The 15,950-nt window shown below is 39.5% G+C and overlaps 2 protein-coding genes across 3 annotated transcripts; one reads left to right on the top strand and one right to left on the bottom strand.

The window, feature by feature from the left end:
• Positions 1 to 3,387: 3,387 nt before the first annotated feature.
• Positions 3,388 to 7,715, bottom strand: bloc1s6 (biogenesis of lysosomal organelles complex-1, subunit 6, pallidin). Its single transcript, XM_023414619.2, has 6 exons — positions 7,579 to 7,715; positions 7,247 to 7,347; positions 6,530 to 6,689; positions 5,184 to 5,271; positions 5,015 to 5,101; positions 3,388 to 4,902 (listed from the first exon to the last, which is right to left on the bottom strand). Exons 2-6 carry the CDS (start codon positions 7,308 to 7,310, stop codon positions 4,783 to 4,785), a joined length of 519 nt encoding a protein of 172 aa, XP_023270387.1. The 5' UTR covers positions 7,311 to 7,347; positions 7,579 to 7,715; the 3' UTR covers positions 3,388 to 4,782.
• slc30a4 (solute carrier family 30 member 4) lies at positions 7,706 to 15,592 on the top strand. 2 transcript variants are annotated; one of them, XM_023414618.2, is made up of 8 exons: positions 7,706 to 7,844; positions 8,162 to 8,674; positions 9,728 to 9,874; positions 11,267 to 11,420; positions 12,014 to 12,236; positions 13,189 to 13,294; positions 13,397 to 13,531; positions 14,312 to 15,592. In XM_023414618.2, exons 2-8 carry the CDS (start codon positions 8,275 to 8,277, stop codon positions 14,464 to 14,466), a joined length of 1,320 nt encoding a protein of 439 aa, XP_023270386.1. In that variant the 5' UTR covers positions 7,706 to 7,844; positions 8,162 to 8,274; the 3' UTR covers positions 14,467 to 15,592. The 2 variants fall into 2 exon arrangements, with proteins under 2 accessions (XP_023270386.1, XP_023270385.1); XM_023414617.2 differs by having other exon boundaries at positions 7,708 to 7,840.
• The last annotated feature ends 358 nt before the right edge of the window (positions 15,593 to 15,950 follow it).

Genomic DNA, 15,950 nt, shown 5'->3' with positions numbered 1-15,950 from the left:
TCAAAGCCTCCTTTTCCAGCCTACGGTTGTTTCTATTTTTACTACTTTTACTACAGTCTTAGAGGAGCCTGTGTAACCCGCTATTTGTGCCATAAAACATTCTGTGATGATTGGGGTGGTTGTAAGAACTTGCGTTGAAAATGTGACCCTCCAGAGCCAGCATGGCACTGAGCTGAGCAGGGTTAAGGCTGCACCTGTGGGGCTGACCTGAAAACAGCTTCTCGCCTACTGCGGTTCACCCACTCTGTCTGTGTTTACGCTGAGCAGAACTGGCCTCGGGACAAATTACACCACAGTGCAGACACAACAAGACGCTCTGTAGCCCATCCATGGCGTTAGACAAGTGAAGTGCGCACATTTCACTGCTGTTGTCGCAGTCACATAGGTGGTGGAGGAAGTATTTAGAGCATTTATTTCACTAAAAGTAACACCGCCACAATGATTACAATCACAATGGTGGTACCGCCACCAATATCGAGGTACAGTGCATTCAGAGTTTTAACTGAAATAAATGTACATAAGCATTGTAAGGTCAGTGTGTTGAAGTGTAAGAGTACACTTTTTGCAAAATGGACCCACAAACATGTTATCACGGGATGTATTTTATCATTGGATCATCACTACTGATCCAGAAATCCCTTAGATCCATGAGAGCTCCAGGCTTACTGTGTCAGCTGGTTGGTATGAATTGAAAATTTGTGTAGGAGTATGCACCAGTAAAGTACAATACTACGGGCTGAGAGCTAATACAAAGGTCTTACTTTATTTCCACATTTTAATGTCTATTTTAGTAGTGTACAAATAAATCAGTTTTATCAATGGTGGACACTAACTACAGTAACTAAAGCCAGAACTGTACTTAAGTACTGTTCTGAGGTAATTATATTTCTACTTTTTACCCCGCTACATTTGTTTGCAGTTCCAGCAGGTTAACCTGTCAAGATGAACTCACTTTAACTACTTTAAGTTCTATCAGGTTGTTTATTTCTGTAACAGTGTATGTTGTTTCATAAGATGATTATATGGTTTATATCTCCACAGCAACCGGCTGTCAGATAAATGTTGTGGAGAAAGAAGGAGAATATCTGCCTCTGAAATGCAATGCAGTAAAAATATCATAACATAAAAGCACTGAAGTTAAACACCCAGTAAAATATTCCAAACTCTTCTTGAGTTATTTTATTCAGTTACTTCACATCGATGCACGAGGTTCAAATAAATGTGAAATGTCTAATTACTGTTTTGAAAAGATGTGGTGGTTACATAGTAAACTGTTATGTTTAAATATCTACTCTGTACCATCTGTTGAGTCAGAGAAACCTAATTACTAATGTTACCCACCCAGACTTGCGTATGAAGAGTTATATAAGACCTGGTTGAGAAGGGAAAGTAACCTCATCCACTGTCACATCGGTCAAAAACACCACAAGGAGATATGTTTTCCAGAACCATCCGTCCAGCTCTTCACATGGTACTCAGCGTGCATGAATACCACCGTGCCAACCATATGGTAAAAACCTGAAGGAAATAATAACATGATGCAACCATCCTCAGCGTGGGCCCCGAGGACCATATCCTGTTATGGTGGGTCTGGGAGAGGCCTGGTGCTGCCTGTCTGATGCAGACCACAACCTCCCACTCCTCACCCGTCTGAATCACTGTTTACTTAGACAGGAAGGCTGCCCGCTACAACATCATCAACTGCTGCTGCTGCTCCATGTCTGTGACTCGCTTGTGGCTTTGGCGAGGCGGTGGTTGTGTTTTCCCCGACGGCCAAGTTTCTAAAAGTGGAGACAAGTTAAAACCAAAGACTTAGAGGAGCAGGGCCCAGCCTCGGAAACCACTGTTCCTCTGAGCTGTCTACCTCTGAGGCCTTATACGCCCCCTCCCTCTGGAAGAACTAAGCCCTATTCAATCAAAGTATTAACCAATCAAGAGCTGATTCAGTTGGTAAAATATTACAATGCCTGTGTGTGAAAAACTCACAGGCATGAACAAAGGCAAAAAAAAGCAAAAAGAAAAAAAAAAGCACTCGGCCTGTTGGAATAAAAGTCATTTCCAGGTGAATGAATTAAATAAATATGAATAAATAAAATTGAGGGCCACCCAAAGCCTTTCTGGGGCCCTAAACAGAACTCATTCACAAATTTAAGTAATCTTAAACTACCAATGGGATCTGCTTATTCCATACTCGTTTCTGGTAAATGAAACGCATAAATAATGCATCATAATTAGTTAATATTTTCCCCAGCTTCTATATATCATAGACCTGAGCAGAACATCTCTCCATTTTTGGTCTTTGACCCAGTTTCAGAAAACGTAAATACACACAGCAATCAGTGTTGCAAAAGGCATTCCTATATGGAGCCACTGTGTTTAGAAAAGCAGGAAAAATGTCAAACAAAACCCAAAGTCAAGGTACTGAAAACTATATTCAAAATGTGGTTTCCAACTGCACGGCCTTGTTTTCATCAGTGTGGAATCAGGTTGCCCCTCTCTCTGAATCTGGACCCCTCCATGGCCACACTGTGGTGCAGTTTCCTCTCCAAGGAGGGCTGGGCGGGGGTGGACCAAGCCATGTTGGTTTTGACTGGGTTTCCTGCTGTAGTAGTAGAGTATAAAATTAGAGTTTTATGTGAATTTGAGGGGGGTGGGACAGATGCGTGGTTGTGTTGGGAAACAGAGGAATGTAACCTACTTCTATGCCAACAGGCTCTTGTTTGTGTGGCTGGTACGTGACAATGGTGTATAAAATGCATGTGAAAAGAGACTATGTTTGTTGAAAACATATGGCTCGTGTTTACCAATTCACTGACAATTTAAGGCTTAGGGGAGAAAGGCTAGGGCTGGATTCAGAGTCAGTAAACCAACATCAGTCCTAGGTTTGTAAAGTACTAGTTTGCATCCTGAATATTTAATCGTGTGCGATGGATGGGAGACAGAGACTCTCGAAACCAAAGATTTCACAGAGATGTAATTAGGGTGAACTCACTAATGAGATCCCCCTTTCTGGTTGTGGATGTGCTTCAGTGAGTCAGCTGGTGGAGAAATGTTGATGCAGAAAAACCTGCAGGTTTGGAGCACATGAAACCATCTCAGAACGAGATCAAGTGAAGTGAAGTGGTCTCGGCTGACACCTAGTGGACTGAGATGCTTAATACAGTTCACATAGTCAGTCATGCTGCATGTGGGACTGAAAAGAGGAAGTTTATACCTTATAACAGACATGAAGATGCGACTCTTGACACTTGAGAACCTGTTTTACATTATAACTTAAATATATGCAACTGTGACAAGTAGCACAACAGTGGCTACTAATCTTCACACAGTGTACAGCTTAGAGAGAAGATGTACTAAAACTAAAAAAGAAGTCAATTTACTACGAACCAGTTTGTATTGCTTTTATTATTAATAGTACAAACAGTGGGGTTCCAGGCATAGGTAGTGCATAGAGGCCTCTTGAAAGGTCTGTTACACAAATTTACAGATGCTGTGTATGGTGGGGAAAAAGTTTGGTGCATATTATCAATTATCATATTATCTGGACCCCAGAAATACAGTCAGTCAAATTTAGTGCAGACAAATTTTTGATTTTAAACAACATACCTGTTTTATAACATTCAACATTAACAGGGCATGAAGCCCAGGAACAACATATATTAACACTTTAAGAAAAGACAGCAAACGCACCGATTCTCTTCCTGGTCATTTTCTGATGACTGCAAAAGTGTCTTTGAGTCATTTGTTCCACTCTCGGGGAAGTGCTTGTGTTTGTGTCATCAGAGGTTGATAGTGGGAAGTGCCAGCATTTGATGATTTAGTCCATGTCTTTGGTTTGTGGTGAGCTTGGCAATCTCAGAGATAGAAGGATCAGTTTTTGCAGGTTTTAGCCCCTTTACTAAGAGTCACATACACTGTCTGTGAAGTGAACCATTTTCCAAAGCATATGACTGTCTTCAAGGTTTTTGAATGGATTCTTCTTAAATTGTGGACAGACACTGTGTTTCCGTTTCAACAAACAACATGAGTCAAGATTAACAACTCATGTCCTCTAAGTCAAGGAAATTATATTACAGACATTCACAGTGTTTGCTGTAATACTGTTGGAAACAAACCAAGGAGAAAACAGGTGGTAAACCTGGACTCAAGTCCATTTCTAATGTCACAAATGCAATGAATGTGGCCTGGCCCGCACTTCAAACCGGCTGAAACCTGTTTGAGATGAGCAACAACAAAGCAATAAAATCATCATCGACCTTTATTGTTTAAACTGTGGTATTGTGCAATAATTCAGAGCAAACTTGTCGTATCAGTGAGCACTGTCAACTGCATTACTATGTAACAATGTTTTATGGTGGACAATGAAAAAGAAAGACATAATATTCTGTATTGTGGATTAAATGTATCAAGCATATTTCAAGTAGCTTTTAATGGCAGCCTGGCTGGAACGGAAAACACATTAAAAAATGCAAGTGGTGGTGTGTTGGAGCCTGAGATGGATACCATGTGACTACAAAGACCCCTGTAGGGAACTGGTTGGAAGTCTTGGCTGCGTCTCATCTCTCCTATTCTGTTCCTGTCTGAATCTCTACTGTACTGTCTGTCAAATAAAGGCAAAATGCCCCAAAAATGATCTTAAAAAACACTAATAAAATACTTGCGCTTTGGAAAATGGCCGCCAGCAGTAATGCGATGTACAGTTGATATGTAATAAATAGGCCAAAACATGCAAAAGCACCTGTATGGTCCTTTAATACAGCAGGGATACGGTACGTGGGGATCCTATGTTCTTTTAGCAGGTTTGGCAATAAGCTGCCTTTCTCTCTCCAGCTCCTTCTCACGCTGCTGCTCCTTCTCCAGCGCCTCCTTCTGCTTCTGTTGCTGCAGCTTCAGAGATCTTTTCTGAGGGAAAAACCAAACGTCAACATTTAATCAGTCTGTGCATTATTTCATTTGCATCCATCCACCAACCTGTCTGAGAACATGGGATTTAACTATGCTAATGCAAGCCTACCTTTAGTTTCGTTGTCTTTTCGTGGAGCATAATCATCTCTTTCCTTATGTTCACCAGTTTATTGTGGTAAACCTTCGCCTCCGTAAACTAAAAGACAACAAGCTGGATTAGAAAACCATTCCTGCTCTCTGGTACAAATGAGATTAAAATTCAAAACTTACAAACATACCAGTGAATTGAGGTCGAGTAAGGCATTACATTCTCTGAACTTGGTGACCTCTTGGTCCAGTGTGTCTAATAATATCAGCTGATTTTGTCTGGTTGAGACAAAAAAAAACAAAACAAGAGTAAAAACAAATATCAAGTGAATTAAACTCATGGTGAAGGACAGCTACTGAATATCCTACACCAAATCTACTGTTTGCTAATTATTCAGACAATGACAGGATATTCAAAAGTGTCCAATGGCTTTGTACATGTTTGTGAAGTTGTGATAGCATTATTATTATTTTTTTAACATGCATGTGAACACCAGCATGTTGTTAGTGAAACTACCAGCATAAAAGCAACTGTGCAAACCCATCCGTCTAGTTCTGCTTAACGCATGGTTTCCTGTGCGACCTGTCTATATTGGTATCTGCACATGTCAGTATGTTTTTTTGTGAATCAGATAACTGACAGCTGCGCAGGCAAAGATTGGAGACTGTTTTTAGAGATATTTTACATATTTATTTTTACTTGCTTCACACACCAATTAATAGAGAGTTGTGAGGGAGGTATATTTTTTGTTAAATACTTTTTCACTGCTTACTTTCTAACCACCTTTACAGTAGGATACATGGGACCATCCTTATAAAAAGACAAACCAAAACACAATTTACAAGCAACTTCACATGTTTATTTTAACTTCAGTCAGATTCTTTTCTTGGCAGCTTGGTTGTCTCTACTCTGGGTTTTTAATGATTTCTTCTTTACAAAACTCCTTCATCTCTTGGTGTTTTTTTTTAATGGAGGCCAAGGAAAAAGTGACATGGACCATTCATACTTTTTAGACTAGTCAGATCCAGACAGTGCTGTTGTTGGGGCAAAACCTTTAATTGAAATCAGTGATTACAGTCTTTAGTCTGAATAAAACCAGCATAAACTTGCCCCACCATGACACACAATAACCTCATTCAGACAAGTAGTGGCTGGGATGAGACAGGGTTTATTACATTTTTGTGGTGATGTAGTACTAGTGAAAAGCATAAACCTTAAATGATTGGCTGATCATTGATTATTCGTTTAAATCATTTGTTAAAACGTCTAACTTGTTCTTTTTTCTGCTTTTCTTTGACTTATGTGAGAGTAAATTGAAAATCTTTAAGTTTCGGAAATAAAAATAATTTAATGGGACATAGTGGTGGGCTTTTTGCCACTATTCTCTGACATTTTATAGACCAAGCAATTGTGAAAACAAAAGATACTAATTAATTGTAGCCCAAAAAAGGAGCACTGTAAAGTATTCAACTCTCTACCTGCTGCTAATTTGTGAGGTGCAAAAGTAATAACAGAAGACTAAACAAGGAAACTCACGTGAGCTCTTGAAGTGCTCGTTTAGAGCTCTGTAGATCTGGTAGGTAGTGAGACAGTAATCCCTCTGTGAGTTTATCCACCGCTTTCTTATCCACAAACACATTCTCTACTGGCGCTGAGCTCTCCAGAAGCAGGGACGCCTGTCGTTCTGACTGGACATCTGCCAGATATGTAGGAAAAATTAGTTAGTATTTTGACACAAAAGTCCCCTTCAATTAATTTAGACAGTTATAAGTGATCTACTGTATGTGATGTGTTTGACATAAATAAGGGCAGAAAGCTGTACTTAAACACGCTGTGTAGACCTGCATGCAATCTGTTTATAAACACTTAATACTTAAACTAATTTTTTGAATGTTGCATGATGCTGTTACATCACAATATTCGCTTAAAAAATACTTTTTTTGATTCAACACTCAAAATAACTGCTGGCCAATTTGTGTACACCAACTAATCGATTATTCAACTAATAATTGCAGCTCTACATGTACATGTATGTACTTAACCTTAAACTCTTAACATAGTTTTAATTTTCAAGGCCCCTTCCTTGGACCCTGGCAAGTTAATAGAATGAATGAGGTGAATGAGGATGCACAAACTGGAGCTGCAGCTGGATTCATGTTATTTATACTGAAGTTCAGACAGGAAGATCAGACAGGTGTGGACAGACAGAGAACAGGTTAAAACGCACACAGACACACACACACACACACACACCTTCACTCTGTGGAAGTTCACTTTGGGACGAAGGTCCTTCATCTTCCATCCCCTCTACCTCCATATGCAGCGACTCTGTTGACCCAGTCTGCTTTTATAACCTGAAAAGCGGCAGCAAGGAATCAGACAGAGGTTTTATCACTGTTTTATCAGCTGAGATATCATCTCGGGGTCATATTTGGTCAAAACAAGGGGCATCTAAACGTTGAGGAAGTGTTTAGCTTAGCTGCTGCATAATGTGTATGCCACATTAGCATCCAGACAATATGTAAACATTCCAGCTCAGTCGACGCCATCTTACCCGTTTGAATGTATGTTTACCAACACATTACCTGCAGGTGTCAGAAGTTGAGTTTTGTTGACCCTAAGCCAGAGGAGAAACCACGGTTAGTGAGGTTTTGGAGTTTTTGCTGCTGCGTCCGAGCAAGCGTCATGTGACTCCTGCGTCATCACGTGACTGCGGACGAAACCGAACTTGCTGCTGTGACTTCCGAGTCCGGAGGTGGTGTTTGGGCTCTAATGTTTACACCGGAATTACCACGAAAGTTTCAAATCTAAAAACCAACGAAGTTTATACAACAGAAACGTACACTCGTAAGTAAGTCCGGCTCATATTTCTAATCAAACTACCACACTAGAAGGGCTTTCTTTTAGTCGCAAACTGACACGACAAGATAGCTAACCTACAGTAGCTAGCTTTTTACTGTTCAGCCGAGGCTGTTTTTAAGAGGACTAAAGTTTACTAGCTCATGTGGGGATGTGAGTGACTCAAGGACGTTTCTATAACATCATCTTCACAGTGACAGTGTAGCGAAATTGTGGGTGAAATTGTTAAACTGTACTGAAGAGAATGATGCTCTGTGTTTTTTTTTTTTTTTTTTTTTAGTATCACTGTCTTTTTTGTTGCTGTTCCAGGTGCAAAGATGGAAATAAAATGCGGACACCGTTACAAGAATGTGAATGATTACCTCGGAGGACAGTAACCTACAGACAGATCTGTTTATACCTTGCCCTCGTGATTATTCAAGATGTCAGGTGGGAACCTCTTCAGCAAGGTGCGGTCCGCCTTCAGGAGGGAGCAGAGCGACTGGGACCTGAGCGACACGGCGCCTTTTGACTTGAACGATGAGCTGGTGGAGGATGAGACGCCCAAATTTAACAAGCTGAAGGTGGTGGTGTCCGGAGAGATGTCGGACTACTCTGCCGGAGCTCCGTCCAACGGGGTAGCTGTGAACACGCTGGTGGTGGCTGATGATGATGATGACTCCATGCTCGACTCCTCTTCGAGCCTGGGCAGCCCAGGGTTAAATATGGACCCCTGTGACTCCTGCACCAAGAAGAGGGAGAGGATCAAGCACAGGAGGGTGATGAAGAGGCTTGTCTTTGCAGCTGTGCTGTATTTAGTTTTCATGACAGGTGAAATTATAGGTAAGCAGGAGCAGAGTGAATCACACACTACACAATTATTTTATTAGTGCTGCAACTAGTATATAAAATGTCAGAAAATAATGCTCAAAGTGTTTCTCAAAGTTTCCCAAGTTGCAAGGTCTCGATACTCAAAGCTGAAAGGCTGGATTACCAACCAGTGGGCAATTTCAAAAGCCTTAAGTTAACATAATTTTATTAATCACTAACTTGACCAGTCTTCCAAAGTCCATCTCCTGGCCCTCGTCTAGTGGAGGAACTCTCAAAATCTAGTTTCAAGACCTAAATTATTTAATGAATATGTAGAAAACCTCAATCAAAGTATGAATCAATCTTTGTAGAACTGATTGGCTGAGCCCAAAAATCATTTTGATTATCAGTACATCTGATAGTTAGTTTTACTAATAATCAGTAGATTGTTCAGTGAATAAATTAAACTAATCACTTAGTCCCTGAAGACCAAGTGAACATACAGACAAGTGACAAATTAAAGGAAAAACCAACATTAAGTGTGTCAGTGTTCCTTGGCATTAATTCTAACACCATTCTTACAATAGAGATTCCCTCATTTGTTGTTTTGATGATGGGGGAGAGTACTATCCCAGCCCAAAATTTCCCATGGACTTTTTTTTTTCTTACATGAGACAGAGGGCCTTTGTTTTCTGTATGAGTCAGTGATTCTTAATAAAAAAGTGGTGACTGGAACATAGTTTTGTGATTAAGCTTTTGCTGAAAGTGTGTGACAGTTCACCACATTTTAAATTAGATTTCATCCTCATAGGAGCACATTGGATCATATACTATTTTATGTCATTGTTTTCAGAATTTAGTAATTATACTCCAAGTGAATTTACCACATCATAGCTCCAAAGAGTGTCTGTTAGTCCACAGCGTGTTACCTGGAAATCCAGCTACATACTTCACTGTTGCTATATATCTGTTTGGAGCCATCCCCATCTTAACCTGTGCACTGTATCTCATCTCTGCATGCACAAATAGCTTAGATAGAGCTCATCATTTATCATTTTAACTGATAACATTGTCTTTTACCTTCAGGTGGTTATATGTCAAACAGCTTAGCCATTATGACTGACGCTGTGCACATGCTAGCAGACGTGGTGGGCATTTTGTTTTCCCTGCTGGCCCTCTGGCTCTCCACCAAGCCACCCACTAAGAGATTCACTTTTGGACTGCATCGCCTCGGTATGTCTGTGATTTCAGAAGCCTATGCACTTCTCCTTTTCTGTTTCCCTTTCTTTCCATTGGCTCTGTTTTGTGTGAAGTAAACAGATATATGTGGTTTTGATGCAGATGAATCATGTTCAAAGAAAGAAAGCATGTGTTCAGCAGTGTTCAGTCCAGATCAGATAACAGATAGGCTACTTTATACTGAAGTAGAGCTTCAGATGATTTACATTCTACCAGATAAATTTAGACCCCCACAGTCACATATTTATCATTTCATTTCAACTCCACTATGTGTCTAGTTTCCACCGGTGGAGTTTATCTATTACAGTTTGGTGTTTGGTGCCGATATACGTGTATATCTCAGAATGCTGCCTGTCCTGATTTATTACTCTGTTTTAGTTTGTCTGCAATCAGTCAGGGAGATAACCAACAACACTGTCACAGCAGGCGGATCCTTCATTGTGTCCCCGTAAGAGACTGGCTGTCACTCAGTCGCCTGAAGCTAGTGTCATGTAAAAAGCCTTATTTATACAGAACAGGTTGGCTAATAAGCAGCAACGTTAAGCTATAAGATAGAAACTGTCCAAGAAGGGCCCTGTAAATAGATGACTACGTGCAGCCAATCAACTTTGTCATATAAAAGTGGTGAGTCCTGTATTGTCACTAGACATGAAACAAGGACTGAAATTTAGATTTAATCTGGGGGCTTCAGAGTGGAGGCAACATCTCTATAATAAAGGAACTGAGAAAACTGCTTCTTAATCCTCTTTTTATACATCACAGGGAAGCTGCTTTCTGTTGTAGTTGATACTGTTTTCAAGTGTAATCTAATTTCTCTTCAGGTCAGATTCCAACATATTCGGACTGTTACACTCTCCCAGTTAAACCCGGTCGAACTTGTGATTTTTACTGTAATATGTGTCTTTGGATTCTGAGAATAACATGCATTTAGTTTTTTTGTCATCAAGGGTTAAGATTAATGAGGACTTATTCCCTTAAAAGTAGAATAAAAGTGGAAAAATGATCACAAAACTTGTGTAAAAGAGTATCGTCCATGTAAAGGTACATTTGACAATCAAATGCCAAAGAGAGAATATTATTTATAATCAGAAACAGTATGTAGCATGGACACTAAGAGCCTCCCCATCTTGTGTGAGGCTAAACAAGTTACTAAGCATGTTGTTAATATCGGAAGAGAAAGGTCTGACCCCTTTAATCGTGAGAATTGATGGTAATTATACGATTTCAACAGACTAAATCATTTAAATTGTACGTTAGTTTTAGGTTATCAAATCTGGTAGGTAGAGCTCACTGCTACCTTTTTGAATCAGGTTTTTCTCGCAGCTTTTATTGTTATTGTTATGAATGTGCCTTGTTTGTACAACTGATTGTGATTTCCTGGCCCAGAGGTGGTATCGGCAGTCCTCAGCGTGGTGCTCATCTACATTCTGACGGCCGCGCTTCTCTATGAGGCGGTTCAGAGGACGGTTCACCAAGATTTCAACATAGACGGAGATGTCATGCTCATCACTGCAGCTGTGGGGGTGGCTGTCAACCTTGTGTAAGTGAAACTTACTCCTATGTATATATATTTTTTTTTAGAGAAAACTGTGAGGATTTTTTTTACTTGGATTAGATATAGTATATGTAGAGAAAAACCAGCAACACACAAACAAGCAAAAAACTTCAAAAGATAAGTCATCCTCTTCTTAATTACCACATTTACTCATGAGAAGCAAGCCACATATGTAAAAGTTTTTATTGTACTATATCCATATTCATGTACAATACGCATTTTGTGCAATACTTTATAAATGTATCGATACAGAGTCTCTCCATATTATAAATTTGTTTACAGTTACTATCCACTCTGTCTTTGCTGGCAGTTAAAACTGTGAAGCAAGACAATGCTGAATGCATTCTTGTGAGGGTGGCGTATCAGCAACATTTTTAACAGTACAAAGTACTGTCGAACCTACACTTAAGAGCCTGAAGTTGCTGTTGTTCAGTGTGTAATGTTTGACCACAGCCAGTATGTGAATGAATAACTGCAGTTTCTAGGTCAGTTAAACCATGATGTGTATTGGACAAAATGTACTGTATAGTTGTTATTGTTTAAAATAAATCCCTCTTTCTTTATTTTCTTGTCTTTAGAATGGGTTTCTTATTAAACCAAGGTGGTCACCTGCACTCTCATGGCCATGGCCATGGTCATTCTCACGGCCCTGTAGCTGCCTCAGCTTCGCAGTCAACAGGGTCAGGTCACCAGCAGAGGCCACATGGCAGCCTGGCTGTCAGAGCAGCCTTCATCCATGCTTTGGGAGACCTCCTCCAGAGTGTCGGGGTGCTCATAGCTGCCTACATTGTCCGCTTCAAGGTACCCTGCTTTTTTTTTAAAGAATTGTTAGCCATGAATGTTAACAGTTAACACTGTTTACTTTTAATGTTGCTTCCTACAATCACTGCTTCTTTCAGCAGATATAATTTAACATTTCCTTTAATAGACCAGCTAGATTTTTTATATAAATATCTATTTAATAGGTTTGCTATTTCCTAATCATTTCTTGAAAGTTTTCTAGAAACAACCATATAGTTTGGTACTCTGGTAAAATTTCTGAGATTGTTATTTAAGTTAGTTCAATTAGTTGTGTTGACTTATTACTCATTCATTATCACTGGAAACTTTATTCTTCATTCATGCTGAATTTTACATTTGTTTGTAGACACATTTTGCATGTGTAGCTAACCTGCTAACCTGCTCTGAATAAACATCTCAAAGTTGTGCTAACTTAGCATTTAGAAAAGACTGGAGGTGGACCAACCGGTCACTGTCCATTTTACCCATAATTAATATCAAATTGTACGTTTCTTTCCAGGAAACTTCTCATAAGATTATTTGGAAATAAAGTGTTACCAATTACTTGCAGCTGCATTGTGTGTGAATTGTACCTACCAAAATAATTTTAGAGAGCTAACTTGTGGTCAATTGAGAATTATGTTGGAGACCATCACACAGCCCAGTGTGAACAATTAAGCTGTATACACATTTTCCACAAGTTATCACAAATATGTGAAGATTGGCCAACGATAGCTTGTTGAGCTAGTGGCTTTGTAGCATGTAGTCATTCATTTTCCCAGTGATGTATTTCTGTATGATTGTTGGCTATAGTTGGTGACCCTTTGCTTTAAATTAAATTTTTGAACTGAGATTACTTGAGGATGGCTGCACATGCAATAGGCTCTCAACGAATTCAGGGATTAATTGTTGGAAGTAATTATGCTTAAAACTTTGATTTCAGTAAATGTGATTTGACCCTGTGTCTTCACAGCCGGAGTTGAAGTTGGCAGACCCCATCTGTACATATATCTTCTCTGTTCTGGTTCTGTTCACCACATGCCGCATCATGCGAGACACAGTATTCATTGTACTGGAGGGTAAGTCCTGGCTCTTGTACTGTCAGATTACATTGTTTAGTATTAAGACTGTGGAGTTAGTACATTAATTGTGTTGTTTTTTTTTTTATCTCGCTGTATCAGGTGTTCCCAGGCACCTGGACTCTCAGCGGATCAAAGACGACCTCCTGAAGCTGGAGGACGTCCAGTCAGTCGATGAGCTGAATGTCTGGGCACTGACCACTGACAAGACCGCAGCACTAGTGCATCTCCAGCTCAGTGAGTATAACATCAGCACTGCCAATAAGGGAGAGGGATTTGGAGAAATTAGGAAATATATTCCTAAATATTTTTTGTAAATTCAAGTGAAATTCAGAATTTACATTCATACAAAAAAGTAAGTCATCCATATTATACTTACTTCCCTTCTGTTCACACACTTAGCAAATGAATGCATTTTCTTCATGTGAGGTGTCAAGTGTCCCAGTAAACTGTTCCAGTGAGCCGGCACCAGAGCCCTGAAACTGGCTCAGTTTGATTATTATCATTATTATCAATTTGGTTAATTAAACTCGTGTTTTTCCCTCTATGAAATGTCAAAATGTCTGCTGCAAAAAGTATTGCCATAGTAGGTAAGTGGCGCTCTGTGGGTCAAGTGTTTGTCCTACTGACAAACGTTTCCATGGCAGCTTTAGTTCTCCCTTTCATTATTTCATTTTCTCTTCCAATATGTTTTTTTTGTTCAAATCATACAACTTAAACAACTCAGAAAACCAGATACTAGAAAGTCTAGGCTTTAACATTATTCCAAAATTGTGTTTACATCAAAATGTCTATACGATTCTTCATAAATATACTTTAGTTAACAGTTTCAGTACAACAATTATGTAAATCTTAATATATTATTTACTTTTAATACCACTCCCATGTCAAAGGCATGATATCTGAACACTGCAAATGAAAAAAGCTGGCCAGTGGTTAAACCTAATTGCGGACTCCTGGTCTTTGTGACACTGAAAGTTGTTTCAAATATATTCAAGTGCATTTGTATGTACACAGCGCCCTCTAGTGCCAATAACTGGGAGGACGTCCAGGCGAAGGCCCGTCACCTGTTGCTTCACACATACGGTCTCACCAGGTGCACAGTGCAGGTGCAGACTCACAGGCAGAGGCCGGTGCGCAGTTGTGCAAACTGCCAGCAGCCCAGCGCCTAAAGAGAGACTCACGCTCACATTGACTTCCACAGTGCATTTTATGGAGCCAGACAACAGAGAATATAGTAAACAGAGGGTTTGGATGGATGTCGCACCGCTGTCTCAGCTCAATGCCATAGCAGGAGCCACAGTATACGGTGTGTAAGTGGAAAAAGACTAGTGCCAAAGGACAGTCGGTGGAGCAAAGGCAGATGACATCTCTAATTAAAGGATCACCACAGCCTCCGGGGACCGTTTGCTGTTATGCTTGCAAAGCTTTCGGTGCGGAGGTTGAATGCTTCAGCTGAAAAGAATGGAAAAAAACTTGCTCTTAATTCACCATTAAAGCCTATTCCAGCAGGTAACCTTTTTGTATTTTACTGTTTGATTTGTCACAACTGATGTTTTGTCATCAGATGTAAATTTAACTTTTTGTTACTGGAAGTGAGGACTGTATACTAAGATTTTATTATTTTACTAAGGATGTCAGCAAAAGAAAAGGTACCTCATGTCATTTGATAATAACTGTGGTCACAGTGCATATAAGCTGTATTCCTCACCACTGGCAAAAAACCTTTATCATTGTGACCCTTTAGTAGACTTAACATTTCATCAGATGCACTTAATGTTTAATATTCCTCAGCCAAAGTCTGTTGCAAGGCAGATGTTTTAAAACACAACAACCTTAGTTATTCTTAAAGTAGTCTACATTGGCTGTACTGACCAATAATTAAAATAACTTGACATTTTTGACACTGATATTTTATTCTAGCACGTCTCTTAATTCATTGTGCAGAGCAGGCAACTGACAATCAAAGTGTGACTGACTTTGAACTATGGTAAATGCTACAGTGGTTGAACCGACGTGGTTTCACTCTATATTCAGCTTTTTTTCATATCATTGACTGACAGTGTAGTAATGCTGACGGGTTTGGGAAATCTTCAGTATTTCAAAGTTGCAGTGTTTTGAGGGAAGGAGGTATGAACTGAAATGTGCCAATAATGGTGTTTATAGTATTTTCGCTGTCAAGTGTTGAGAGGCTGTTGAGGGGTTTATTGAAAACCTTTCCATGTCTCTGATATTAATCACCAAGGAAAATCAGGAACTGGATCACTGTATTTGTTTGTATTAAAGTATTTAAACTTTTGTGTCGCAGTATCTCATTTCTCTGCACAAATTGAAGTAAGTTAACAAATTTTGATAATTATTTTTTACTGAATTAGTCACTGTTGCAGGTGTTTGACCCATCTCCATGCATATTTCTGTTACCGATTGTGAGAGCACTTACATCGATTATGACTTGAAAAACTACAGAACTTTAATTAAGTTTACGTTAATATTAATGCAAATTCAAAAAATCACAGAATCACAGAATTATCACAGAATTTAAAATAGATGTAGATGAATGCATACCAAGGTGTTCTGGATATATTGTCACTTTTGAACTCTAGGTGGTGCACTTCTGCCACAGCTAAGAAATTTTCTTCATGAGAGACGTGATAGG

The sequence above is a fragment of the Seriola lalandi genome, unplaced genomic scaffold, assembly GCF_002814215.2.
Source record: "Seriola lalandi dorsalis isolate HSWRI2012SDOR001 ecotype SW California unplaced genomic scaffold, Sedor1 jcf7180002054537, whole genome shotgun sequence".
In the NCBI taxonomy this organism is placed as follows: Eukaryota; Metazoa; Chordata; class Actinopteri; order Carangiformes; family Carangidae; genus Seriola; species Seriola lalandi.
The sequence above is the reverse complement of the archived record's forward strand: the minus strand, read 5'-3'. Positions and strand labels throughout refer to the sequence as shown.